Source organism: Cryptotermes secundus, unplaced genomic scaffold (genome assembly GCF_002891405.2).
Source record: "Cryptotermes secundus unplaced genomic scaffold, Csec_1.0 scaffold431, whole genome shotgun sequence".
NCBI classification, from domain to species: Eukaryota; Metazoa; Arthropoda; class Insecta; order Blattodea; family Kalotermitidae; genus Cryptotermes; species Cryptotermes secundus.
Window position 1 is genome coordinate 530215 of NW_019727097.1, and position 27655 is coordinate 557869.

The following is a 27655-nucleotide window of genomic DNA, read 5'->3' on the forward strand; positions in this document are numbered from 1 at the left end:
GAAACCCCACTGCTAAAATAAAATATTTTGATGTTTGATTCTTTTGCAATAATTGATTCAATAGTCACCCACTTGATTGTAGTTTAATGTAAGGTTTGAAGATTCCGCAGTCAATAAATGTCTTAATATTCTTTCCGTATGGGCCATGTCAATATTGAGGTGAAAACTAACGTTTTGAGGAGAGATTCTATCTCAGAATCATTGGAATCCTGCTCAGATTTGAGACGGCAGATCGCACGAGAAAGTTCAGCGATTGTAAATAAGGTCTAAAAGTTTTATATTAACAAAATTATTGATTTATTGGACATTATCCATAGTCTTGTTTTTATTTGTCTATTTAAACACAACAAGAGGAATGCATATAGGATATTGGTGGGAAAGCAAGAAGGAAAGAGACCACTGGGAAGACCAAGGCGTAGGTGGGTGGACAATATTAAAATGGATCTTAGAGAGATAGGATGGGATGGTATGGATTGGACTGATCTGGCTCAGGATAGGGACCAGTGGAGGGCTCTTGTGAACACGGTAATGAACGTTCGGGTTCCATGAAATGCTGGGAAATTCTTGAGTAGCTGCAGAATTGGCGGCTCCTCCAGAAGGGCTCACCTCCATGAGTGAGTAAGTGATTTAAACAAAACGTTTCGAAGACGGACACTGTCTCTGTCCTCAGGCAAAAGCTTGCTCCGTTGGATCCATGCCTTATCTCTAGAGTAGGATTTTACCTGAAGTTGGAGTCCCGTCTCAGAAAATTTGTATTTAAATAAAAACAGGACGATGAATAATGCCCCCAAAAAGCCAATAATTGTATTTAGCAGTTGTAGTTTGTTCGTTTGTTTTATCTGTCAGCTAGTTGGATAGACTGGTAGATAGCAATGTTTATTCCTGGAACATTATCACAAGAGACATAAGTATGAAATATGGCTTGATATACCGATAGTATCGTTTCTTCCTAGAATATTATCACTAGAGACATTTGTATGAAAGATAAGATATGGAATACAAACAATATTTCTTTACTTGTAACCGCTATTCCCTGTCACGTCCACACGGCTCCCATGCCCTGCCACTCGTGACCGAAAATGGATCAGCTCAACCTATAACCGTCCAGCCCTTAGGTTGGGCTCCAACTCTTCACTCTGTGACAGCTCTTCCTTCACCTTCACTCCCCCCTTGTTGGTTGGTTAGTCACAAGTTGTTCGTCGCTCCTCTCCTTGTTTCTTCTTCTTCCTAGGTTGGGCGCCAGTAAGCTCAGGTGTGTCGGCTTACAGTAGTCGGAGGTTTATTTTTTGGAAAGGGGGTAAAGGTGATAGTCAGCTAGTTCAGCTGTGGGTAGAGCTGGGATCCTTCTCAGAGCGTTCCTAGGGCCTCGCTTAGGACGGGGAGGGAAGTAGTTGGTTCAATGCTACTTTGCACTTAAACACTGTGACCATTTATTGAGATCAACACTTCCCTTCACCTGATGACACACACAGTCAGTACAAAGGATGCTTATATGTAGGTCCTTATCTAGCACAGTCCTGGTATAACGGACGTTATTATTACAATTTACACTTTCTTTAGCACTCTGAACTTGAGGTTATACAGAACAGCGAAAAACACAGATTTTGTTTCCGAATTATTTACGAATAGCAGACACTTGGCGACTGTTTGGCAACTGTTTGTCAACTAACTTGTGACTATTTGTCTGAAAACACTGAGGTCCCCTGGACGTCAGTTCCTCTGCTAAGTCACTCCCCCTTAATTCCACTGATTGGGTAATTTTGAGAACTGGGGTTCACACAATTTCTGGATCTCCAATCAGCTAGCTGCAATTTGGGGCTTTGAACCTTAAAGTCCTAACGCCGTTTTTGACAGTACACTGACAGATAACCTGCTTGGCGTGGGTTTCAAAACCGCCTACTTTTAAGTTACGACATGCAGGACCTGTCAGTGATCGAATTCTCAAAGTTTGCCGCCGTGCTACTCGCAAACAAAATTTCTCAGAAAAAGCCACAGGGGGTGCTTCATTGTAACATCAAGACTTGGAATAAGTCCATTCCTGAAAACAAGAATGTGACTATGTCCCACTGGCTTGGGCATTACTTGTTACTTGCACTTAATTTTTGGTTACTGATTATTCTAATTATATTTTACTAGTGAGTGACAGTGGAGCGGTTACAAACCATCGAAGACCTTTAATGTATAATTTGCTGATATCTGTTTCTTTTTACTGGAAATTCAGTCACTGTGTCTTCTGAAAGAAAAAGTTGGTGGCAACTTTGTTTCTGAAGCAATCCGTGCCCGTCAAAACTGCATGAAAATTATTCTATTAAAACTAGGAATGTAAAATTCAGTTTGACGTGACGTGTAAATTTTGGCATGTTGCCAGAACTCGTAGACTGCTGTATAGTTTGATTCGTAATTAATTAAATGGTAGTGTCTTGATAAATAGTATGTGAAATAATATGCACAGAAAGTGTTTCTTGGATGGGCAAAGCTGTCCCTGTAACAGGCCATGGAGCCCCATAGGGTTGTGATACGTTGAGGCTCCCATATTATCTAGACCAGGCATGTCCAACTTCAAACAGGTTGTGATCACTTTTTAGTGTCAAAACTGCCAGTGATCTACCACTCCCTCCTATGGTCGTACCTCGCTTTAAGCAAAAATATTGGTAAAAATAACACGACACATTATGTTTGTTCTAAAAGCAACATACATTGAAAGTACAGACTACTTTAATGCGTATCTTCCCTTCAAAATCTGAATATAATCATATTATATTACAAGTGAATTTACATGCCTTTCACGTATAATTTCCTTATAGGCCTATGAGATTGACCAAAAATCGTTCCGCGATCGACGCGTTGGACATGCCTGATCTAGACAATCGGCTCAAAGATGGCGGTAAGTTTGTCAGCTTTACGCGCCGGCCGCGCTTTACTCCCCAGGTAGATTCCTGTTAGTGGCTGAGTCGACTCCAAGACCATATTACGACTGGAAGGATTAGGTCAATTGAAAAAATCCACGTCATCGGGACTCGAACCCGCGACCTTTCTGCTTGTAGCATATTGCCTCAACCAACTACGCTACCGCGTGCCCCCATTTTTTGGATGGGAGAGATGAGAATATCGTACGAAATTTCAGCCAGAAAACCTGAAGAGTACAGACTAATTCGAAGACCTAGGAGCAGATAGGAGAATAATATTAAAATGTATCTTAAAGAAAGAGGAGGTGAGGGTGTGACCTGATTATATCTGCGAAAGAAGAAAATGCTAGGAATTTTTGTGTAGCTGAGTGATTATTAGCTTCTTAACAGGAACTCTGATCCATTTTGTTAAATAATGCGCTCAGTATGTTTTGTGGGATTTTAGGTTGCATTATTAGTGTTGGAAATGCTCGAATTACAGAGATAGGAGCGAAATAAATGCTAGACTGATTAAAGCAAAGACTTGGGATCGATGTTGTGATTAATGTCCGTAATGGCCAAAGCTGCTTGCCTCCTAAAGCAAAAACCACTTTCCGACCCTTTACGAAGCAAAAAGGATTTTCGGCTTTTGATGTATCGTTCTAAGTGGCTGTACAATGCCAATACTGACGGCGTCGTTAAGTAGCCAAGTAAAAAAAAAACCCGTAAAAATTCATTACGTAATTAAAATTTCCCGTTCTCATAACGTTTAGCAGGCTTACAATTGGAAGAAGAAGAACAAGTAAATCCATCATTCGGTGTCTTTAAATGTACATTCCGTATCCTCATAACGTACGTTTGCTGTCTAGATATGAAAGTGAATTGTGGTGGGGAGGTCCATCAATATTTTAAAGTCCGAAATGCTTCCGGATCAAAGAAATTTATGGAACAATATTCCAGGTCATTTTCACAATATTTCCAAAACGTTTATCAACTTACACATTCTTTATTATATTTGTATGTTTCGTGATATACGTGTACATTTTAATTTTAATAGGTTTGTTGGTTGAGAGGCTATGCTACAAGCCGGAAGATCGCGGGTTCAAGTCCCGATGAGGTCATTGGATGTTTTTCAATTTACCTAATCCTTCCAGCCGCACTATGGCCCTTGGGTCGACTCAGCCTCTAACAGAAATGAGTACCAGGAATTAATCAAATGATTTTCCTGGGCAGTAAAGCGCGGCCGGCGCGTAAGGCTGACAACCTTACCGCCATCTTTGAGCCGATTGTCTAGATAATGTGGGACCCTTAACGTCTCACAACCCTATGGGCCTTCACATCCTGGTGCAGGGATAACTTTACTTTTTTTTGTTGGTATTTATTAGGATGTGGTGGGCAGGACATGTAGCACGAATGAGGGAGAAGAGGAATGCATATAGGATATTGGTGGGAAAGTCAGAAGGAAAGAGACCACTGGGAAGACCAAGGCATAGGTGGGTGGACAATATTAAAATGGATCTTAGAGAAAGAGATAATGAGATGGTATTGATTGGATTGATCTGGTTCAGGATAGGGACCAGTGGAGGACACTTGTGAACACGGTAATGAATTTTCGGGTTCCATAAAATGCTGGGAAATTCTTGAATAGCTGCGGAATTGGCGGCTCCTCCAGAGGGGCTCAGCTCCATGAGTAAGTAAGTTTGATGGTATTTATTATGCTGTATAGCAGTAGGTTGGTCTAGAAGCCAACCTGTGTAAACGGTTTGGGGATCGGAACATCGCTACAAGCTGCCAGTTTAAAAGATAAGATACGACTGGTCTACTGAATGAATAATTTTCAACCGTTCCTGGAAAAACCAACAGAGTGCAAATGTCCATAATATTTACTAAAAAATGAAAATGCCTATTTCAAACATTTTAATGTACTTTATGTGCCTTATGACCCCACCGATAGTGTCTCCAATTTATCGTGCTGTGGGGTTTGAGTGCTCCTGAGACCCTGAGAGCTATGCCGGCGGTAGCGTAATTACTGGTAGGGCCACCCATGGTGGACAGGTCAAGGGGTAGGAGCCAGACGAAGAGAGTTACCCTGGTCCTCCAGGTTGGGGGTTGGGCGTGAGGCTGAGAGCCTCACACCGTAAAAATTAATTGTTCAGAAACCGGACAATCAGATTCGGATGGATTGAACGGAAATCGGCATGAGCGAAGGAGCTGAGATGGTTGGAGGATGTGCATGATGATCTCCGTAAAATGAAAGTGAAAGGAAACAGAGAAGAACGGAGGCAGATTGTTCAGGAGGCCAAAGCTCACCCTGGGCTGTAGCGCCGAGGGGAAGGAAGGATGTGCCTTATGAATAAGACTGTGCATGTATGACCCCAGTTCAGATTTTAATTTCCCATTTCAATCTGATTAAAGCACCAGAGAGAGTCCCTGGTTGCTGATTAGTTCGTTAACTATTTGAAGATCTGGAACGGTGATTCTCGTAATAATGCAGTCTACATCTCGATCATGGAAAGGGGATCCCCTACAGAACTGTTTATTTTAAATTGCAACATGTGATAACAACTCTTGTTATTAATAGGCAATATTGTTTTAACCGCTAAGCTATACAATTCCAAATATTTTATGAACAGTATCTTTATTTAGTGACATGCTGTACTGCATTTATTAAAATATTTTATATGTAGTTGCTTCTCCGTGGCCTGTAGTCCGCAAGCGAACTATACCGACCGAGCGACCGCCACTTGTCGACGAAGTTAGTGCCAACTTTTGCGGATAGAGGGTGTCGCGTGGTCACCGCAACGGATCCCCATGACCGTTAATCTCGGTTTTCTAGACCGGAGCCGCTATTTCCTTGAAATAGCTCTTCAGTGATCCTTACGAGGCTGAGTGGACCCCGTTCCAGACCCATTGCTTGTTACAAAATCTGGTAGCGCCGGGTATCGAACTCGGACCTCTCGATCTGTAGCCAGGAACTCTGACCACTACACCACAGAGGCAGTCCCTGTAGTGGCTTTTAGTCCGAATATTTATTTATTTACTTATTCCAGTAATTATAATATTAACCTCAAATACTCTACAAGCCTAAATCTTACTGCGCGATGTTCAATTGTTTGCATGAGGCATCTGATGATGAAATCGATCACTACATACGCTTCATTTGTTTAAAAAATATTAAGTAGACGCTGTAACAGAGCTAGACTACTCAAACTGCGATTAAACAGAGTGTAGTTTAGATTAAACACGCTTAATCAGCTGAGACAAGAAGTGCGCTCAGAACTGTGACGTTGATCTTCGTGGAAAAGTGTCACTTGAATGATTAAGAAGGTGATCGTAGGATAGGATTGATTTTAGATAAATCGGCTGTGAGGATGGGAGGTGGACGGATATGGCTCAGAATCTTACTCACTGGTGGGTTTTGATGTTATCGGCATAGAACATTATTGTCCCGTTACTGGATACTTGACTGGCTGGTGCATTAGCTTCTCTACAAGTAAATTACTGCACGTGTCTACTTCCATAGAGACCCTACACACATTAACCAGCAAGGAATGTGCATACATTATTCTCAGAACTACAGTATCACGCAGCTACATTGAAAACAGTGACATTATAAGAATGTATTTCGTTTCACAGTATGAGTACTTGATAAGCTCGCTGTTGTTTATGCTGTTCATATGCTAGGCAATGTGGGTGATGCCTACTCCACAGCACGGAATTCTAATTTGGGTGTATCGTGAAGGCACCCGGAAAGGTTAACCCAGTGTTTCATTGGGGTAACAAATCCATTGTACACTTTCTACTTAGATAAAAGGAGGAATTACTTCACACTCAGATAAAAGAGTTACTTATTGAAACTTTGTGTGCTGTGTACTTAAGGTATTTGTGGATGTAATATATTTTTTAACTTTACCTTAAGAATCTGTAAATTTGCTCCACCTGGTCGTCCGTCCTCTGACGAGAAAGACTTTACAACAGATGTGAATGCGTTAGTTAAGGACATGCAATTTACGGCTTTCTGATTTTTATCAGAGACTTGCAGTGTTGGTTAATAACGGTTATCATAAAAAAACCAGGATACCGTAGTTAGTATAGCGACATGTTGGACGACCTAAGAATCGGAGCTCGATTCCCGGTAGGATCAAGAATTTTCATTTCTCCGTGTCGTCCAGACCGGCTCTGGGGCCCACCCAGCCCCCTATCGAATGGGTAACGGGGGCTATTTCCCTGGGAGTAAAGCGGCGGAGGCGTGAAGCTGACTACTGACCTCCAACTAGTGCCGAGGTTAAGAAAACGTGGGTCTGTACTCCACTCCCCATAAGCCTTCATGTCATAGTGCTTAATTAGTTAAGCACAGTGTCAATTTTATCTTTTACCGTTTACGGTTACCGTCATCTTAAACAGTAAAGCCACTCACGCCATGTCGTGACAGATTTTTATACAGAGGGGAAACATAAACTGTTGGCGAAATATACCGGTAATTCGGCTACTGCGCCGATTTTCATTGATGTCGATATAAAATTGTCGGTTAGATTCTGAATATATTCGCATCCTAACTGTAACTAACTGGCGCATGGTCGGTGAATCTCTGATACTTACTTCTCTCTTTAATTTGTAGATTCAACAGGGAAACCCAAACAATGCGAACGTTTTTCTTGACATGTGCAATGCTGCAGTTGGTGACATCAGTCAGAGGCGAAATCCTTACTGCGGAGCAACGACACATGGCTCTGTGCTTGAGATCAATCATACACCGCAACTTCGCGCCGGGACAATCTCTGTTCGTGTCATTGCCGAGCAAAGAGTGTCATGGAACACTGCAGAGATGTGACTGTTTACAATTAGTGAACTTCTTCTTGGAAGATATACATCAGGATACACTGTGGCCTTTCCACGTGTCTCGGAGGGACTTTGTAACCCTGAAAGTGACAGAAGAACAACTTCGAATACACCACAACTACGTTATATTCACTTGGTCGGAAGAGGTGCATGGTGACGTCACTGGGACTCTAGTCACACAGCTCGAAGAACTGAAGACTTCCGTGTCTTGGAACCCCCGAGCGAGATTCTTTGTCGTGGTAACTGTAAATGATGCTAGACCCACCCATTTGCTGGCTCTCAACATATGTGAGAAGATGTGGAACAGTAGCAGAATTATTAACGTTGTTATAGCAATTCCTAATCATGATGATCAGTTACTCCACGGAGAAATTAACGTTTTGGATTTGTATACGTGGTTCCCCTATGAAACGAGTATTTGTGCGGAGCCAACACGGGTTGTTCTCATGGACCGGTGTCTGTATGCTAACAACGGACAACTCTCCAACACCAAGCATCTATTCCCCAATAAAATCCCCAACAATTTTCAAGGTTGCCCAATCAGGGTATCTACTTCGGAGTTGATACCTTACGTGATTTCAAAAACTAATTACACGGACTCAGATGGAAATATTATTTACAGATACAGAGGTTTGGAAATGGAGTACCTTCTACTTCTGGCTGAAGCGACAAACTTAACGGTCCTCTACCTTCCGCCTGCAAAAGGTGATGTGAAGGACACGCATTTACAGCAACTGGTAGAGGTAAATAGCGGAATATCTGACGTTGCTATCGGCCACTTCCCTTTGAACTTGATTCTCACTGCGTATGCGGACCCCACAATAACAATTGTATTTGATACTCTCAGATGGTATGTCCCATGTCCTAAACCTGTTGCGAGAATGGAAAAGGTTACCGGAGTATACACTTCACCAGTCTGGTGCAGTATTGCTCTGGTATTCATTCTGATTGCTCTTGTTTTCTGGCGGTCCGCTAATGTTACTTACAGCGCTTTGGTAACTGAATTGCAGAGTTACAGAGAACTATCGAGCTGCGTCTATGTAGTGTGGTGTGTTTCACTGGGCTTTCCTGTGCCGGAGATGCCCAGGACCGCTAGGCTTAGGGCCATCTTTTCTATCTTCTTGTGCTATTGCTTTGTTATGGGAATTGTATTCCAAGGGCATTTCATTTCCTTCCTAGTAAGTCCAGGATATCATAATCAGATCAGTAACTTCGATGAGCTTCTAGATTCAGGATTGCCCAGTGGTAAGGATGAAAATCTGGATTCCTTCATGCGTCTAGCAAAGTATTATGAACAAGATAAGTTCGAATCATATATTGACTGTTCTGTTCGCCATAAATGTTTGGAACGCTTGTTTACTGATGGGGATATCACAATGTTGTCACCTGTTGCTGATGTAATGTACGTTCTTTCACACATCGGTTTGGTTCAAAATGGAAAACTAATCTGCACTTTGGATGATAACACATTTCCTTTGGACATTTCCTTATACTTAACGAAAGGACATCCACTGTTGGATGTGTTCAACACAGTCATCACACGTTGTACAGAAGCAGGGCTTGTTACAAAATATTGGTCAGACCTGATATTCTACAATCATTTACAACATTTGGGCAAGTCTAAAGCACCAAGCTGTGAAGTTTGTAGTGGCATGTATTTCGTGTTTTCGCTATCCCACCTAAAAATTGCTTTTGTCGTTCTTGTTTTCGGGTTTATGTTGAGTGTCATTGTGTTTTTGGCTGAATTGGTTTACCATTCTAAATCATACATATTGGCCGATATCAGATATGAGCGTTGACTCAGTTTCTTGCTTTATTGGCATACCAGCAGCGGTATTATACAATTGCAGTGTATCTCCAAATAATGTTGGATTTTTTAAAACTGCGTCCAGAATGTTAAGATTTCCTTTCTAGGATGTAACGCCGCGTAGACCGGTGAAAGTCGAGCGACGTTTCGTAGGAACATATAGCCTCCACCTTCACCGTCGAAGAGTAAGTCTATATTTTCTTCCGAAACGTCGCTCGACTTTCACCGTACTGCAAGACATTACATCACGAAAGATATAAAACTTCAAAGTCACCACTGTGACGTATTCCTCGATTTATGAGACAGCTGTGTCCCCCCCCCCCAAAAAAAAGTTGCAGAGGCTGGAAACACATAAATCTAACATAATTTTTCCTTCTGCCCCTACATTCCTCATCCGCCTACCTTACACACAGTTATCTACTTCACCTTCTCCCCGGCCTTTCGATCGCTCAGCAAGCAATTTGCATTAAAATGATCGCTAGTAATTGGAACCAATGTAAATTGACTGATCGCATTTTTCGAACTCGCATACTGGGACATTCAGGAGCTGTGTTATAGTAGCGTATTGAGTACAATGGAGGGATTCGTATCTGGCAATCAAAGCAGTTGATATGTTGCCCGTATGGCCTGTCTAACAATCAGAATATGATATTGTTTGTGCAGCAGAACATGGCAAGATGATGCAGGACGCTGAAGGACGTTACACACTGCAAGTTACGCACGGCCAGTGCGCAGTAACGTGTCTCTAATCACATAGTTAACCTCGAGTTATGTTTTGTTCTTAAGACGCGTCTACTCGTGTAACTCGCTATGCTCGCGAGTAATATGGACGATATGACAAGTCACGAGACAAGCAAATTTTTTATTTTTAATTTAAAAACTATAGCCAATAAATTAAAATACGACTACAGCTTATACTCAGGCGCCGAAGTCTGGCTAAGAATCCGTAGTGTTTTACCTCCACACTCCACATGTGTATCTTCATGACATGGAGACACAGGAATAACTTGCTCTTTACTTCATCGCAGAGCCTATAAGTTCAGAGAGGGCCATAATTCTAGGAGTTTGTTTTCTTGTCAGAGTTTACGGGTTTGTGGTCAAATCATAAAGATGACGGGAATTCTGATCATCCATTAAATTATGACTTGATTTACACGTAATAATTATAATTCTGATACACTGTGCAACAAGGGCTCGCCCAAAACCAACTCTATCCTATTGACAGGTTAACAGATTCCATACACCACGAATTTTTCCAATATACAATGTATTCATACATTTCAGTGCTGCGCGTGATCCCCACGTGACTGCTGATAAAACCGGGCTGCAGAAACACGGGACTCCCCCATTGCCCCTCATCCTCATGTGCGTACGCAGTAGCTTCAGTAGCATTCAACTTTAATCTGCACATAAATTCCTGGATTATGTTCAAGCTAGGCAGAGTCTGAACCGTCTGAACCATCTGAGCGGTCTAAGCGAGGCTGAGTGTTCGGACTGTGAGGAGTGCTTGGTAAGTGCATTTTTTTTTTCGTTGTAGGCACAAATGTAGGAAACTTCTGGTGTTGATGAGGGGCCAGATTTAAGGGGGGAACGGAAATAGAACACAGATTTTTTATACATTTTCTCAGATTCACGAAGATTTGTACTATACAGTAAGTTATGAGAAATAAGGAAAAAAAAAAGGGATAGGGGCCCCACAACTGTAAATTTGGGCCTGGTCTAGATGGTTAAGTGGCGGTAGAGTTATGCTATAAGACAGAAGATTGCGGGTTCAAGTCCCGATGAGGTCATTGGATTTTTTTTTTCAATTTACCTAATCATGCAGACCGCACTAGGCCCTGGGGTTTGTTTAATCAGCCTGTAACAGAAATGAGTAGCAGGAATTAACTAAATAATTTCCCTGGGGATTGAAGCGCGGCCGGCGCGTAAGGCTGACAACCTTACCGCCACCTTTGAGCCGATTGTCAAGGTAATGTGGGACCCTTAACGTCTCACAACCCTATGGGCCTTCACGGCCTGTTACAGGTATAGTTTTTTTTTTTACGTGATGGTTTTAACTTGATAGTTTTAAGCGGGTAAAATGATTAAAGGAAGCAGGGAGGTATATTTCGCCGAAGTACATGTGACTTTGTCAGCTTACACTGTCACGTCTGAGCATGCTTCGTGAGTTATTCCTGTGATTAATTAATTAAGCAATATTCCACAAAGGCGTAGAAGGGAATGGGGGTGTAGGTCCACCATCCTTGACCTCGGCACTAGATGGAGGTGAATGGTCAGCTTCACGTCTCGGCAGCTTTACTCCGGGGATACAACCCCCTCCCCACGTGCCCATAGGATAGGATGGGCTCCAGATCAGGTCTGGGGGCTGCGGAAAAGAAAAAAAAAACAAATTGCCTCTGCCCGGGCATTGAACCCAGGCCATCCAGCCCGTAGCCGGTGGCTGTACCGATTGCAGTATCCCGAATTCTTGTATATAGGTGGTGAGGTGAGAGAAGAAACAGATTCAGAGGATTGTGAAATGAAATGCATTAGTAGATCTGTTTTGAACAATGTGGAACATTGACCAACTTGCCACTGTTGCGGAGATGCCTCTAATGCATTTTCAGTTATGAACGGGTGTTTGTAGGCTGGGAAACCTTGTGTGAATTTTATATGACTCATGTAATAGTGCCAGAGAGAAATGCAGACCGGAATAATATTCGAGGCTAGATTTTATGATGCTCTGATTAAAAGTAATAATTCATCCCAGTAAAGTATAAGAATAAATTAACAGGCTTACAAATGTTGTAAGTTTGCCTTACAAATGTTTAATTTTATATGGCTTGGAAATTACGGGAGTATAAATTATTGTTCACTTCAGTTCTTTGAATATGAGCTTGAGGTTTTTTGATAGTAGAAATTTAAATTATTGCATGCTCGGTAATGGCGCCATATTAGAGGAACAAATTAACATTAAGGCCATTGAAGTACAACTTTCCACGCAAGTTTTAACTTTTATATGATGTGGAAATTAGTGAGTATGGTTTCAACGTGTTAATTAAGGTTTTATCTAGTCCTGATTGATTTTGTTATGTCTGATAAGGTCCGTAAATCTGTGGAATCCTTTAAACTACACGTTTCCTCTCGTATTTTAACTTTCATATGATCTGGACATTAGTGAATATGAAATTTACCTGATAAGTTTAAGACTTATGTATTCTCAGGCTCTCACAACAGTCGCCATGAAGAATTCTGTTTTCTGGCATATAATGTCATGTCAGACTACATAGCATTATATCCCAGAAGATAAAAAGTCTTTATAATCCTGACTGCTTGTTTGTGAACGAGCCAATAAAGATGTAGACTCCATTAAAGTGTGCTATTTCATTATTTTTTTTTTAATTTTATATGGCTTGGAAATTAATGAGTATGAAATCCACCTGATAATCTCATGATTTTTTTATCATCAATGAAATCAACGAGTAAGAGCTAATCAGAATATGAAACTCAGAAAATCATTGTAAAAGAATATATAAGTAACATAATGTTTATGAAGTAAATATTACAAAAAGCTTTTTAAAATTTAATGTAAAAGTGTGATATTTTTAGATGAACCCCTGTGCAAAGGCTGCATTTAAGTGTATTTTAGAGAGAATTATGTGTGTTTTGGAATAAGTACAGTTAAAATGAAATACCAGACTGCAAGCTTCATAATCATCATCTTTTGGAGTGAATTTTAAAATATAATGAATAAAATAAAAGGCTTAGTACCACACATGTATTAACTTGTATTCTGTGCCAGATTATGTTTTCCAAAATGTGAGATGTAAACGACTTCTGAGATTTTCAGTGTGTTATGATCTAAATACTTCTGTTTCTCCCCATGTTTGTCACATGTTTAGAAACTTGAAATAATAAATTCTGAGAAGACCGCTGGGAAGAGTACTTAGTATGCAAATTTGGAAGAATCAGCTAATCCTTAATGGTCACATTTTAAAAAGGCATAAGACTTGTAGGACCGCCTCTGTGGTCTAGTGGCCAGTGTTCCTGGCTACACATCCAGAAGTCCGGGCTCGATTCCCGGTGCTACCAGATTTTTTTGGAGAAGTAGTGGGTCTGGAACGGGGTCCACTCAGACTCGTGATGATAATTGAGGAGCTATTTCAGGGAAATAGCGGCTCCGGTCTAGAATCGCCGACAAGCGGTGGTCGCTTGGCGACTGAAATCACAGAGTTTGTGTTTTTGCGTGTATAAAACTTGTAGAGTAGCCACGTGTACTAGCGCGCATGCAGGGTGAGAAAAGTGCTACCCTAGAGACAGCAGTAGTTGGGAGAATGTTTGGGAGCAGTCAGGAACATTTCTCTGGCCACAGGCCATATAAGGTGCCACCACCAAGTGGGGAGATAATGATGAGCCATCCAAGAGTTTCTGCCATGGACACTAGACACCAGGGTGTGATCCTCACAGTGCCAAGTATTCTTAACAAGTAAGCGGTGTGCCAACTGAAGATGGACAGTGCAGGGAGGTCATAATCGCTGAGAGAAAGGATTACATAATTATGAACATTAATGGAACATAGTGAAAGATTAAAGGCAAGGTGGCAGTTGCTCAGCTATTCAAGAATTACCCAACATTTTAGGGAACACACAGGTTCATTACCATTGTGATGCCCCAAATTTGAGATTAGAAAGAGGATGGTATTACCCAAAAGCTAGAGACTTGCGAAAAGAGTTTCGCAGCTATTACAGTAAATTGTAACACCAGGACTGGCAAGTAGGCTAAGAATGCGTGGGATCAGCATTCATACGTAAGAGCACCAGCCAGCGCTTGTCTCACTGGGCCACTGGAATATCGTAATATTGCGGCAGACACAGCAATCAGACGCAAGGGGTCCGCCCCCAACCACCCATGAGAGCCAATGAGGAGGTTATTATGAGGATTGAGGACACTGAGGGGAAGTCACCCACCCTCTTACGTTAAGGCTGAATCAGCGAAATAAAACCATAAATTAGGGAATTTCGGGGGACTTGGGATCATGTTCGAACAGAATATTCAGTTGTCAGCCGAAGGCGCTCTTCAACATGGGACTGACGAGCGCTGGACGTCAGCCGGCATCTTGTACTACAGGTGGGTTTGTTTACGCATATTAGCCATGCTGAGTGATAATATCGTTGTTTCATAGTATTGGTGATACAGTGTGTTGAGCTATGGAATGTGCAATTTCCCGTGTACCCAGTGAGCCCTGGGGGTGGGATAATAGATTAATGTAAAGGCCTAGGACATTAGGCAGGCCATCAGTGATTTATAGTATATATATCAAGGTTAGGGTTAGTGTGTTGTAGTAAGATAGTATATGGGAATTGAGATATAAACATAACTAAGGGTAGTTTATGTAGAAGAGACCGTACGATAGATAGGTAATCATATATCAGGTGTAATAAGAAATGTACAGGAAAAATATATATGTTCACGAGGGGGACTTGCGTGTCCTCGTTAGATGAGTCAGGGAGAGAGAAAGAGAGAGGCTCAAGGCCTCCACCCCTGAAGGGGGAGAACTGAAGACACAGATGTGTAGTAAAGACTCTATGTAGTCAAGACTGAAGGGCAGTCTTTGTAATAATGTAATTAATGTAAATCATGTATATATACTAATGTAAATAGACAGCTAGAATAGATAGGATAGGATGTACCGGGAGTGTAATCCGTATTTAGAATCCATTTCCCACATCCGATCCCGAGCAATCCTGACCGAGCGAAGGGCCGAACTGACACAGGAGCAGTGGCAGCCGAAGCCGAAGATAAGAATAGACAGGGATAGGCTCCTGCCACACCGGCAGAGTATGGTAACCTAGATACCAACGCCCCTTAAGATATCATGATAAAGTGTATTAATAAAGTATTTAGCCGCTACCTGTAAACTGAGGGAGGAGTGGTCAAGGAGCTATGAATATATGCCAGGGAGTAGTCCCCACAATTGAAAGAACAGAAACTAGATGGTGGCAGCTTGTATGACGAGAAGGAAACCCCGAACAGGAGAATCCTAGCTAAGGGTGAGCTAGGATGATTGTGATAACTCCTTACAGGGCAAGTGACGGTGGAGGCAAGGAAGGATACCTCCACGGCCCCTACATGCGGAGTTACAGTGGTGACAGAGGCGGGCTGACTCCACGCCCCCCTGTACCACGGCATTACAGCGGCGGCGGCAGCGGGAGGGATACCTCCATGCCCCCTACGCCGTTAGGGCATTACAACCATGTTCACAAAAGCGCTCCACTGGCCCCCAATCCTGAGCCAGATGAATTGAGTCCATACCACCCCACCCTTTGTCTCTTCGGCCCATTTTCATATTATCCTCCCACCTACATCTAGGTCTGCGTAGTGGTCCCTTTCCTTCTGGCTTTCCCAGCAAAATCCTACAGGCATTCCCCTTCACCCCATGTATGCTACATGCCCGTCTCCTCAACTTGATCATTCAAGTAAGAACCACTGAAACAGTAAATATTTTAAAGTAATGTCAGAGTAGTTCAAGAACCATGACCATGCTATCTGAATTCATGTTCACTATCCAGTAGTATTTCCTGAAGATAATATTGTGGCATGTCAGCCGAAAGCCAGAATGTTTTGATCAGCAGAGATGACTATATTTTGTAATCTGTTACGTCACTATTGCTGGCTTTGTGAGCACTGATCAGAGACATTGCTAAGTTTCGGGTTCTGATAAAGGGGACCCTTGGTTAGCTGACTCCAAGATTCTGACTCTTAGGCATCATGTCAGGATGTATGCATTGAAGGACGTGTGTACTGAAAGTCTGTATATGCATGTGTGTGCAATTTTTTTCCTACATGTCAAGCAACATGCATGAATTTAGTGTTTGTTGACTGCAGGTGAGCAAACATGAGTACAGTTCCATCCAATGCGAGCCGGTTGGATCCCAGTTTGCAGCAGATTATCAGAAAGTATATAACACTAAAAGAAGATGAAATTAAAGACGCCAATTGCAATCTACAGACAGTAAGTGGTATGAAGTGAGAAAATGATAGTGATAAAAATAGGAGCAGAGTAATATATTAAATAATTCAACAAGCGACAGAGGTTCAGTAAACTGCTTTGAACATATGTTTAGCCATTTGAACCCAACCATTTTCCCCCTCAAGCAAAATAAATCTGGAATCTTAGTCCACTAACCTTGGCTTGTCTGCTGTTCATTTTTCGAAACTTCCATTATTTAATTATTTTTTTTTAAATTCGCTTAGTGGGGGCTGGAGTCCAGCTGGGTCCACTCAGCATGGCGGCTACAGATTGGCGTGTTGTACCTGCCCTGGGTGATTATGATAATGGAGAATTTGGTGGAATGAAGATTGGCAGTGGAAACGAAAGTGCTCAGAGAAAACCTGCCCCAGCGCCACTTTGTCCACCATAAATCCTGCTTGACCAGACCCAGGATAGAACCCGGGCCGCTGCGGTGGGAAGCCAGCAGCTAACCCCCTTGAGCTATGGCGTGGCCTTAGCTTCCATTATACAAGTATTTTTTTTATTGCTAGTGGGGTGGGACTAAGTCCCTTGTACTGCGGTCACTTCTGGCCTATTGTGTCCAGCCCCAGATAGGTGAAGGTGATTGTGGAGCTATTGGTGGAATGAAGATTGGCAGGGGAAACCAAAGTACTCGTAGAAAACCTGCCCTAGCGCCACTTTGTCCACCGCAAATCCTACCTGACCAGACCCAGGATAGAACCCGGGCCGCCGCGGTGGGACGCCAGCGACTAACCGCTTGAGCTATGGCGCGGCCTTAGCTTCCATTATTCAAGTATTACTATCAGTTTAACTCTTTATAAAGTGCAGCTGTGTTTTTCCTTCTATGAATATTGTCATGTTCACTTGTTCATTGTTTTTCCAGAAAGTCTATGGCTGAAAAGGACTGTCTGAGTGCATATACAAAAGAATCTGGCCACTATAAAACTTGGTACCCAGCATAGGAATATATGCACTATCAAAATTTTAGAAATAAAATTGATGATTTTGTACTCTTATTCCTAGACAGAATTATTAAGGAAACTGTGTTGATTTTGTGACATGATGGCTTAAAGCTGGAATGGCAGAGCCAGAGTACACATTCATTGCTTGGCAATGACTAGGTAAACAGGTTCTTGCAGAAATCAGTGCTCATACAACAGAAGAATTACTGTTTCTATGCAACAATGAGGTAAATACACCTCTGTAACAGTAAAGTAAATGTTAGGAAATAGTGTCTTTGGCTGGTGCCCCTCTGGGAATATACAACAGGAATAATTGAGGTATTCTTTTGAGATGGCAATGAGTGAGTTGAGTTTCGAGATGCCAGCCTGCCAGGACATGAGCTTGGGAGCAGAGGAATTGATTTGAGGAACTGAGGCATCAGAATTATTGAGTGCAGTTCAGTGGAGTTGAAAGTCTGGCCGTGAAGAGAAGACATTATGTGTGCTATAGTACCACGATATTTGGAATAATGTAATTCAGTGAGACTGTTGTAGTCCCAGTGTTAAAATCCATTGCCAGGAACAGATAGTAGAGACTTTAATACCCTGAAGGCACTATAGTGTTTGCAACAGTAAACTGTAAAATGCAGAAATCAGCCGTAGAGCTGTAATTGCATGTAGTTTCAAGCAGTATGTGTAAGGTATCAATAAATCCAATCATCTAATCCATATCCCATCTAATAGTCACAACCATACACATTACAGTATTCATGCTGTGAGATTAAAATTTGTTTTATCAGCTAAATAGTTAGTCACATGTAATAAAGATGTAGTGTTTCCATTGATTCTCTGCTTCTTTCCTACCATGGAACAAATGACACCATTTATCATGTACTTATGTCATGGTGTAAGTATTTAGGTGTAGTGTGCAGTGCTTTTAATTCTTATTTACATTTTCTGTAATTGTAGGAGTATACTTAATTTTTAAATTGAGTGTAGTTCGTTTTTACCATGTGTTATGGTATTGAGAAGAAAAGCAACCATATTGCAGGTGAAGGACTAATATTTTTCTTGTCTAACAAGAAAGGTATTGTAATAAGAATAGATGTCTTTGTTTTAATAACTTCTGTGTCATATGGCTTTCTCAAAATATATTTTGACTTGACTTGTGCTCACATCGTGACCATATGTTGGCAGGTATTACTTGATAAAATGCAGAATGAAATGAAAGAAAAAGATGAGACATTTAAAGCATTGTACAAGCAGCCACATTATGTTGGCAGCTATTATGAGAATCTGAGAGTTCGCCATCCAACTGAATTTGACATTAATCTGGAACTGCAGCTGCCAATAAGAGAATCAGATATAGAGGTGAGTTTTGACCACAGTATGCCAAGTACTTTTCTTAAAATACATATGGACAAATACCGCCTTAAGTGCAACAAATTTTATTGTAGTTTTTACTTCTTTTTCCTCCTCCACACTACATGTTTCGGCCCTAAATGGCCATCATCAGGTGTGTATCACCTGAAAAAAAAAAATTGAAAAAGAAAGAACAGAGATCTTATAGACATTTTAACTTGAATTAAGGTTTAAAAAGTGCTAATTTAAAAAATCAAATCGACGCGTGTAGATTAACAAAGATTTTATACAATTAGAAAGACTGGTAATTTTAAATTTTAACAAGCAGTGTAACAGCTACGTGAGTGATACACACCTGATTATGGCCATTTAGGGCCGAAACATGTAGTGTGGAGGAGGAAAAAGAAGTAAAAACTACAACAAAATTTGTTGCACTTAAGACGGTATTGGTCCATATGTATTGTATGAGTGTAACAGGATGCTGAAATATAATATTGTACTTTTCTTAAAAAATTAAACTGAAATAAAAAATATTCTTTATGTTTGGACCGTTGTTATTATCATCATCAGTTATTACTATAATTATTTTCCACCATATACAAAGTAACCTATCTGTGAGTGTTGATAAAACCTTGTCCGTAAGACTCATCACATGATAGTTGATGGAAAGCATGTTTGAAACTGAATGCAGTACTACATTAGTCCACTTCAGGAAGATTGCTGTTACCAGAATGGTTGTATTGTAGTTTGAGTCTGGAATGTTTATGAGTGAGATGTCATTTAATACTGTGTGTACTAATTGTGATAGGTTTCCAGTCACACATGTGATTGTCAGCTTCAGCGTATGTTCCACATACACAGTTATTAAAGCAGTAAATATTTGTATTTTAATATTTCTTCAGCTTCTTCAGCACCATTATACTTATTTAATTCCATTCTAACCTTAGTATGAATGTGTGTATGAAAAATCCTGTGTTATGGTTTCATCACATCTCTTTGAGAATGTAATTTTGCTGTGTGATATTGTCACTGTCTGTAGCAAGGTGAATGATGCCAATAAAAAGCTACTGTTCATTGGTGATTGCAGAATGGTATGTAACTAGAATCTGTACAACAGAAATAATGAATTTAATGTGAAGAAAAGAGGGATTTCAGAACTTTGTTGTTATTTGAGGAAAGTTAAATTTGTTGGCCCAAGGAGCTTAGAGATACATGAATTGTAGAATGAATACTGCCAGGGTAAAGTGACATAATCATTCAAAGTGCTAAAGAGAATCTGTTATATTTATTTAACTACAGTATATCTAGACATTCCAAGACATACAGCATACTGTCTTATAGTACCTTACAATTTTACTGCAGGATCATATGAAATCTCTTCAATCTTTAGGTTTTTAAATTTATTTTTTATTTATTTTTGCTGTAGATTGAAACTGAAGGGACAGAACCGGGTTTTGCAAAAATCAGAGTGGGAAAGAACTTTCTCACACATAGTTCAGCAATTGTAATAAGGTGAGTTTTAGCCAATTCACTGCCGTTATTCTTTTAATAATATGTTTACTATTCTGTCTCATAGTCGCAAACTTTGGATTTATCTGTGGAGCCTTATGATATATTGGTTTTCCATACAGGTATTATTAAAGTTTAAAAAGAGACAATTTGTCACACTAAAAAAACAATAAAACTCCTAACTTCTCTGTCATGGACCTTCCATTAACAAAAACCTCCAGGTAATAAAATAGTGATTCACAATGAGTTACAGTATGGTACATCTGTATAGGCTATAATATCTTTATAACGAACTTCCATCACATTAGTCAGGAACGTGAATTAATCTGGAGTATGTTGTATGGTGCCGGTCACAGTAGCCGAGCGGTCTAAGGCACGCACTGTCTTCTCTCGCTCAGAAGCCGGGATCGTGGGTTTGAATCCCACTCAGGGCATGGATGTTTGTGTGCGTTTTTCTGTGTTTGTCTACAGGTAGAGGCCTTGCGACGAGCTGACCACCCGCCCAAGGAGTCCTACCGAATGTGTAAGATCTAGAAAACCGAAGTGAACAGAGTTCATGGAGGTAGGCCTAGGCCCACTGGGGCTGTAGTGCCAAGGAAAAAAAAATGTTGTATGGTGCAGTGCATGATCACTGTATACATTTGTGTCTGTTTCTACATCTCCATTTTCATTTTAATTTTCATGTACATTTACATCTTCAACTCTTTGCATGCCTTGAACTATCCAGGTTGTGCTAAAACTGCCACAGATGAAGATAATACTTCATTGTTTATCAGTTAACGTTGCACATCTGTCAAGTGTGACATGCTGATGGTTAGAAACAAGATGGCCTGTCACATGATCTGTTTCCCTAACCATTTGTAAGTCACTTGAGGTTTTTCTGTGCAACTGCACTTATCACAATCAGCCTTGACAGTTCTAGCAAGTAGTTCTGTGGCAGGGCTTGGTAGTCAAAGAGTAATATCATATTTTTTTATTACACACTGATAAAATTAATAAAAATTGGGCGTCCTGAAGTCAGAAGGGCAACCTCTGAAACGTGAGGCCATGTGCAGCCAATTTGTTCTATGTCATAATACCTACTTGTACATTGCAGCACTATTGAGCAGTGTAAGTGCAAATCTGTTCCAAGGGGAAATAGGTTTAGTGGTTACATTTTAATAGTCATATTGTATCACATCCCTGCAATTTTAAGAGAGAGGATACTCACCCTCACAACCTTCCTGATCATGTATATTTGGAACTGATGATCCAGAAAAATTAGTATGAATAATTATATGAATACTTCTTGACCAAAATAATGGGAGAAGTAAGGTTTAGGAGTGGAAACTTTGATATGTATGTAACAGAGACCATTGGTTAGGAAAAAAAGTTATCTTTTGGCAAGAAATTATAAAGACACTGGCACCTAGTAATAGGGTAGGGAATTGTGTTTCTCCTACAGTGAACACTGCATGAAATTAATGTCATGGGATGGAGATGCATAAATTTTTTTATGTTGTTTTCATGGAGAAAGTTCAAAATATACAATGTGAATATTTGCATACTCTGTTAATTACATTTATAATAATAGTTTTGTAATATGTGTACAGTGTCAACTGATATTTTACTGGGCTCTTATAGTGTATTTCATCACTTAAATCGCGCATTTTTTTTTTTATTTTTTGCAAAATTTTCTTATAAAGAATTCTGGTTGATTTATGCAAGAACTTCATTGAGATATGTCAGTACTCCATTCTGCTTTATTAAAGGCTGATGCTTTATTCTGCCAAAGAGAAGTACAAGGAAGACTAGTGACAATGTATTATATATTTATTGTGTCTGTTATGTCATTTTTTGTAGCACTGGGGTCAGCAAAACCAGGTCATTAGATCATTATGACAATTGAAATCAACACTGTGGTTCCTGATATTCCTGATGGGTAGATTTTTTGTTTTCATGTACACAAATTTTTAAAATTCAGAGCTTACATTTATGATTCAGTCATACAGATCACAGCTTTAACCACTGACCAAGAAATTGAATTTTATTATCATGCTCAGGTAAATAGTATGGACTTTTCAAAAGTAACTATTCAAATGTATCTTTTGCCATACAGTGAATTTCTAAGAAAGAAATTTGTTCTGTGACTATGGACTAAAAATAATATACTGGTATTTCTTTCTGTGTTTTTAAAAAGATTATCTTCTAAATCCCAACTGTTCGCACTAATTATGCACATTTGTTTGCCTTGATAGTGGCTGAAATTTGACTTCTGTTAACAGGAAAATTGAGTCTTGGGTCAAAGATCATTACCTTTGCAGAAATAGTGTTATTCAGTGGCTACAAGGGGTTGTGGACAAGGTGCTGGGATCTACGGAATGGCCTCAAAATATGACAGTAAGAATCTTGTGTTCATGTGTGTGGTAGTCACTTAACTGCAGTCTTCTACTGACCATTAGAGAAAGTTTGTTAATTCGAAGTCCCATATTTTATTTATTTATTTATGGTTTCTTTAACAGTGTTTTTCAATAATACAGATGAAATGGAGTTGACTTACAGATGTCAGCTCTTTCCCCAGAGCTGAAGCGACTGGAGCATGAAGCTGACCACTGACCTGCATATAGTTCTGAAGTTAAAGAATGTAGACAGCCACACATACAGTCCTGTACATCTTCATGACTTGGTGCTTAGACACAGACTGAGAAGGCTTAGTGCATGCTGTAGTGAATTGCAGAGTATGTGAATTAATTATAACACTATAGTTACTTGTAGTTACAATCTGTAAGTGTTCAGTAAATCCAGTTACCAGTCCAAACCCCATCTGTATTTATGACAGTATGTTTGGTGATTGAGATTGATTGTGTGTTCTGTGGTATGATTCTGTTTTTTGCTGTTCAACAGAGAATCCATTGTTCCAGGTAAAGCGAAACATGTCTGGACCAGCTGTTACTCTTAACATTCAAAGGAATGCTGAAGAGTTTTCAGTAGATCTTGTTCCTGTATTCACTTTTGGAACAAGCAGATTGCCACCAGAGCCTTTGTATCAAGTGAACAGTAGTCTTCTCCAGCCCATCAAAACATACTTGGTAATATAGTTATAATACATCTAAGAGGGAATCACAGTCATCTGTAATGTGTGCTGAGCACTGCAGTACATATATTTGGTTACTGGAATATCAGTAAAAAATTAAATTGTGTCTCCTAGGAAGTCGTAGACTGTAGATTGTTGTTGGCGGAAGGATTATAATGTAGCAGTTCTTTAGAATGTAACCCTCACATCAGATGTGTCTCCACTATACAAGAATGAAGACATGCTTAACTTTTAATAAGGCTATTAGAAGGCAATTATGGATTTCTTTAACATAATGATTAATAACATTGCCTTGCAATCAGAGCAGTAGTGTAAACCAGGAAATCTAATTAAAAAATCAAGATTAAACCCTTTCAAAGTAATGTCTGTATAACATAAAGCACATCTCATTGAATTCTGAAACTTTGTTCCTGAACCATCTTTTTGTTATTTTTATGTAGCCTATCAAGTAAGATGGCCATCCTGAATGATCAGCGAATTCCACAACTGTACTGTGGTTGTGGTTTATTGACATCGACACCATTCAGTTTCTCCAGAATCACTTATGTTGCAAACATGCATGACACATAGACTTGACAATACTGATAATACTTCGTGTTAGGAAGCATGTCTGATCAAAGTGTGTGCTATTGAGAATGATGTGTTTCCATCTTCTATTTTCTTTTGAGTGTGTCTTAATATATATACACTCAACTCTCGATTATCCAGGGGCGGATTAACCAGTTTGCGGCTTAACCGGGGCTTTTTTGAGGCTTATATGTTGTTTAATATTCATTCACTTTTGTTTCACATGGTGAGTTGTAACACTATTTTCGCACTAGTGTGAACTGAGCTCGGCATTTTTTGGTCCTGTTATGCTAACACAATGTTCTAGGGTAGGGGTGAAAGAATGCAAGTATTTGTTGAAAGTTTCAAGGACAGATACACCACCTCAATTAGTCTCTTTGTATCAGTCTTCAAGTGCATTAGCAAAATGTCAAGATGTAAAAGGAAGCTTGTTGTGTTAAGTATTCAACAGTAACTCGTGTGAGCCGGGCTTCAAAATGTTAAGCAGTGACGAAATCGTAAGTTGAGTGGGAGTGCAGCCAGAAGAGCGGGAAGAAAGTGAGAATGAGAAAGAGGTGGACAGTGCTGCTAGTAAGAAAATATCACATGGTGCTGCTCTTAATCATATGGAATCCTTACTAGACTATCTTGAGAGTGAAGAGAAGAGTTTATTAAGTGACAAGCTAATATTAAGTAGGCTTCGTACAGATATCCGTAAAAAGGAAAATGCCATGAAAAAGCAAACGACAATATTACATTTTTTAAGTGTTAAGCGTGAATATTCGTAAAAAGTGTTGGATGTTGTTGAACACTGTGATTGAAATAACTAATTCATTCTTCAGTGTAATGTAAAAAAAGTATTAAATAGGCCATGAGATGACATAAAAATGAGGTTGAATAAATTTAAATACAGGTAGGCCTGTAGTATTATGAAGGTACAGTATTACAGTACTACTTTTAATAAAATTTGTCTTAACCGGGTTTTCGATTAATCGTGATTTCCAACCCCACCATTATCCCAGATAATCGAGAGTTGAGTGTATTAATGTTTTGTATATTGGTGTCTCCATAATTTGCATGAAATGGGATCTGGGAATAACTTGTGTTAGAAATATGGTGTTAAGCATAGGAACATTTGCATTGTGCATTGTATTTACTAAAAATTTTGAAAGATATGTTGGGAATGTCTTAATATTTTATGTAAAGGGGGCTAAAATTTATTATTTCTTCATTGTGATATATAAAGCTCTCTTCTTTATGCTGCATGAGATTCACCATGGTCTTCATTCATGAGAACTTAGGTTGTCAGTTTATGCAGGAAGGAGTTTGTCGGCTATTCTCTTAGAAGTTGACACTTAGCTAGTAGCTGTATCAGTAAAGGTGGTATATTTGCGTCCATGGTTGATATAGTAATTATCGAAAAGGTTGGAGCAGTCTTTAATTTTGTCTCTCCTGTAGAAATGGTGTGTTGTTCCAAAGTCTCCAAGGCAAGATTCAGCTTCCAGAGATCAGTGGAGAATGTCATTCTACATGTATGAGAAAGAACTGATTAATGACCGAAATAATATGAAGCCAGTTTTAAAACTCATCAAGGTATGCATGTGCCAGATATATTTGATTCGTATCTCTTGAATTTTAGGCTGAATCCTATCCATCTTTCTGTTTATAAGCTCTTCCATTCAAGAGGTAGGTAGTATGAATCTTGGCTGTACTCAAGGTAGGTCGGGTGCCTAAAATAAAACCAATTTTCACTAGAAAAATTGACTAAAAGTGGTATGTTGGCGAGGTTTTAATATTGCTGGAATCAGTTGAAGATTTTGTGCTCCGTTCATCATTGTTTGGGTAAAATTGCAGTTGATTGCATCACGTATGAATAAACATCCCATAAGAAGTTATTTAGATAACTAGGCATTCATCTTTAGCCACATAATTTTTTTCACCATAATGGAAAATGTACTTTTATGACTGAAACACTGGGATTTAAAGGCAGGACTGAATTTAGAAGCCTGGCAGTGACTGTGTTAACAGCTCCCCTTGCAATATGCTTCCTATAAATAATTTTATAAGAAATATACAAAACCCCATCATAAATCCTAACTGTTAATAACAGGGGACAAAAGTATATGTCTTAAATTTGATGTTTGTGCCTTGTAGATGAAGGTAAATAATTTTTAATTACATATTATTACCATATTTCTTCAATTGTAACACATTCTTTTTTGCATTTTCAAATGTTTGAAATCAGGGTGTGGCTTGCATTTGATGGCATCTATGAATTAACACCAAAGAATCATATTGTATGACCAAAGTGCAAGAAAAGTGTTCATTTCCATAACACAAGTTGTGGAACAGAAAAAAAAAAAACACACAATAAAGAAAATTTAGGAAGTATTTCTATGCATTTTCATCATTAAAAGCCTTGGTTTGTGTGGCACTGTGTAAAGCACCTGATGGCTTGGAGGCTGAAAATACCAAGTAATTTTAATATTAACTTTGGAATGAAAAGAGATTGGTCAGCAATAATTGTTATACCTATGCTTATTGGTGAGTCTCAAAACCTTTCTTTCAATCAACACTCAGGAAGGGTAATTAGGAGTATATATTGTGAGCATTGTTGGACATTTGGTTATATACCATGGTTGGGTCTTAAAAACCTTTCTTACAGTCAGCACTCAGGAGGGTAGTTAAAGGTATGTATCATTTGCATTGTTGAACATTCTGTTCTCTCAGTTTGCTGTTTGATAGTGTAGTGCTACATGTAAGTGTATCTTAATCTTTATAAAAAATTTTAAACCTTGAATACTGCAGGCAATTGCCACTTTGAAGTGTCCTCCAAATGGTTCCATTATGATGTGGCATTAAAACAAAGTCATTGTGTAGAAAGCAGAGCATGGGAATAGAGCTTCAGGACTTAAATTTACAATAAGTGAAGCAAACGTTTCTCAGAGGAATGACCACGCTTTCATATACTTATGTAGTGCTTCTTGGTGCCAAAGGAAGGAAGACCCTCAGATGTGAATGCTACAGTCCTCCATTTCATCTAAAAAGACCCCTTGTAAAGGGGATGCCTATCACATTGCAGGCTGCAAGTAAATGTAACAGGAACTTCCAGTGGCTCAGAATAGTAAACTCTAAAGCTGGGCATGGTTTGAGATGCCCTGGAATTACGCTCTTGATGTTAAAGGTCAAAAGAAGTTAAAACCAGAGCAAGGATTATGGAAAACAGCATGTAATGGTTATACTCTGCATAACTGCTGATGGCCATTAATTACCACCTTGTTGTCACGTATTTGAGATGCATGCATGACTGACAGATGGATTTTTGATTGGATTTGTTGACACTTATACACAGCACTTGGAACTACAGGCTGCAAACACAGTAGGGTTCTCAGTCTGTTACGTTCTCCACTAGTCATTTCTTGGCAACGGATTCACAACAGTCTCACTGTCACTTCAAATCACACATGAAGTCTTCTTTGCACAGCCTAATTCCTTTCTTGCCATTATTCTCAGTCACATTTAACTGCTGACTCTCTTAATTCTCTGCTGCAACTGCCAGTTCTGGAACACTACTCAATTATTCGCTACAACTGCAAACACCTGAACTCAACTTAATTCTCCTAGCTGTGCGAGAACCTTGTTAAATAGCCTTGGGGCGGCCCCCACAGAAACATTGCCTCCTCTGTTGTTGCGTGTTTATTT

The 27655-nt window shown here is 39.8% G+C and overlaps 1 protein-coding gene across 3 annotated transcripts in view; it reads left to right on the forward strand.

Moving 5' to 3' along the window:
- Positions 1-9225: 9225 nt before the first annotated feature.
- The window catches only part of LOC111864396 (cilia- and flagella-associated protein 157), a 48855-nt gene continuing 30425 nt past the window's right edge, over positions 9226-27655 (forward strand). For 2 of the 3 annotated variants that reach the window (XM_023851616.2, XM_023851615.1), the window contains exons 1-7: positions 10821-11041; positions 16396-16522; positions 18661-18834; positions 20252-20337; positions 22599-22713; positions 23235-23402; positions 25412-25546. In XM_023851616.2, coding sequence (XP_023707384.1) covers positions 16406-16522; positions 18661-18834; positions 20252-20337; positions 22599-22713; positions 23235-23402; positions 25412-25546 — 795 coding nt within the window. In that variant the 5' untranslated portion in view covers positions 10821-11041; positions 16396-16405. Of the gene's footprint in view, positions 9339-10820; positions 11042-16395; positions 16523-18660; positions 18835-20251; positions 20338-22598; positions 22714-23234; positions 23403-25411; positions 25547-27655 lie in introns of those variants that run through there. The other variant, XM_033751418.1, reaches the window with a different exon arrangement.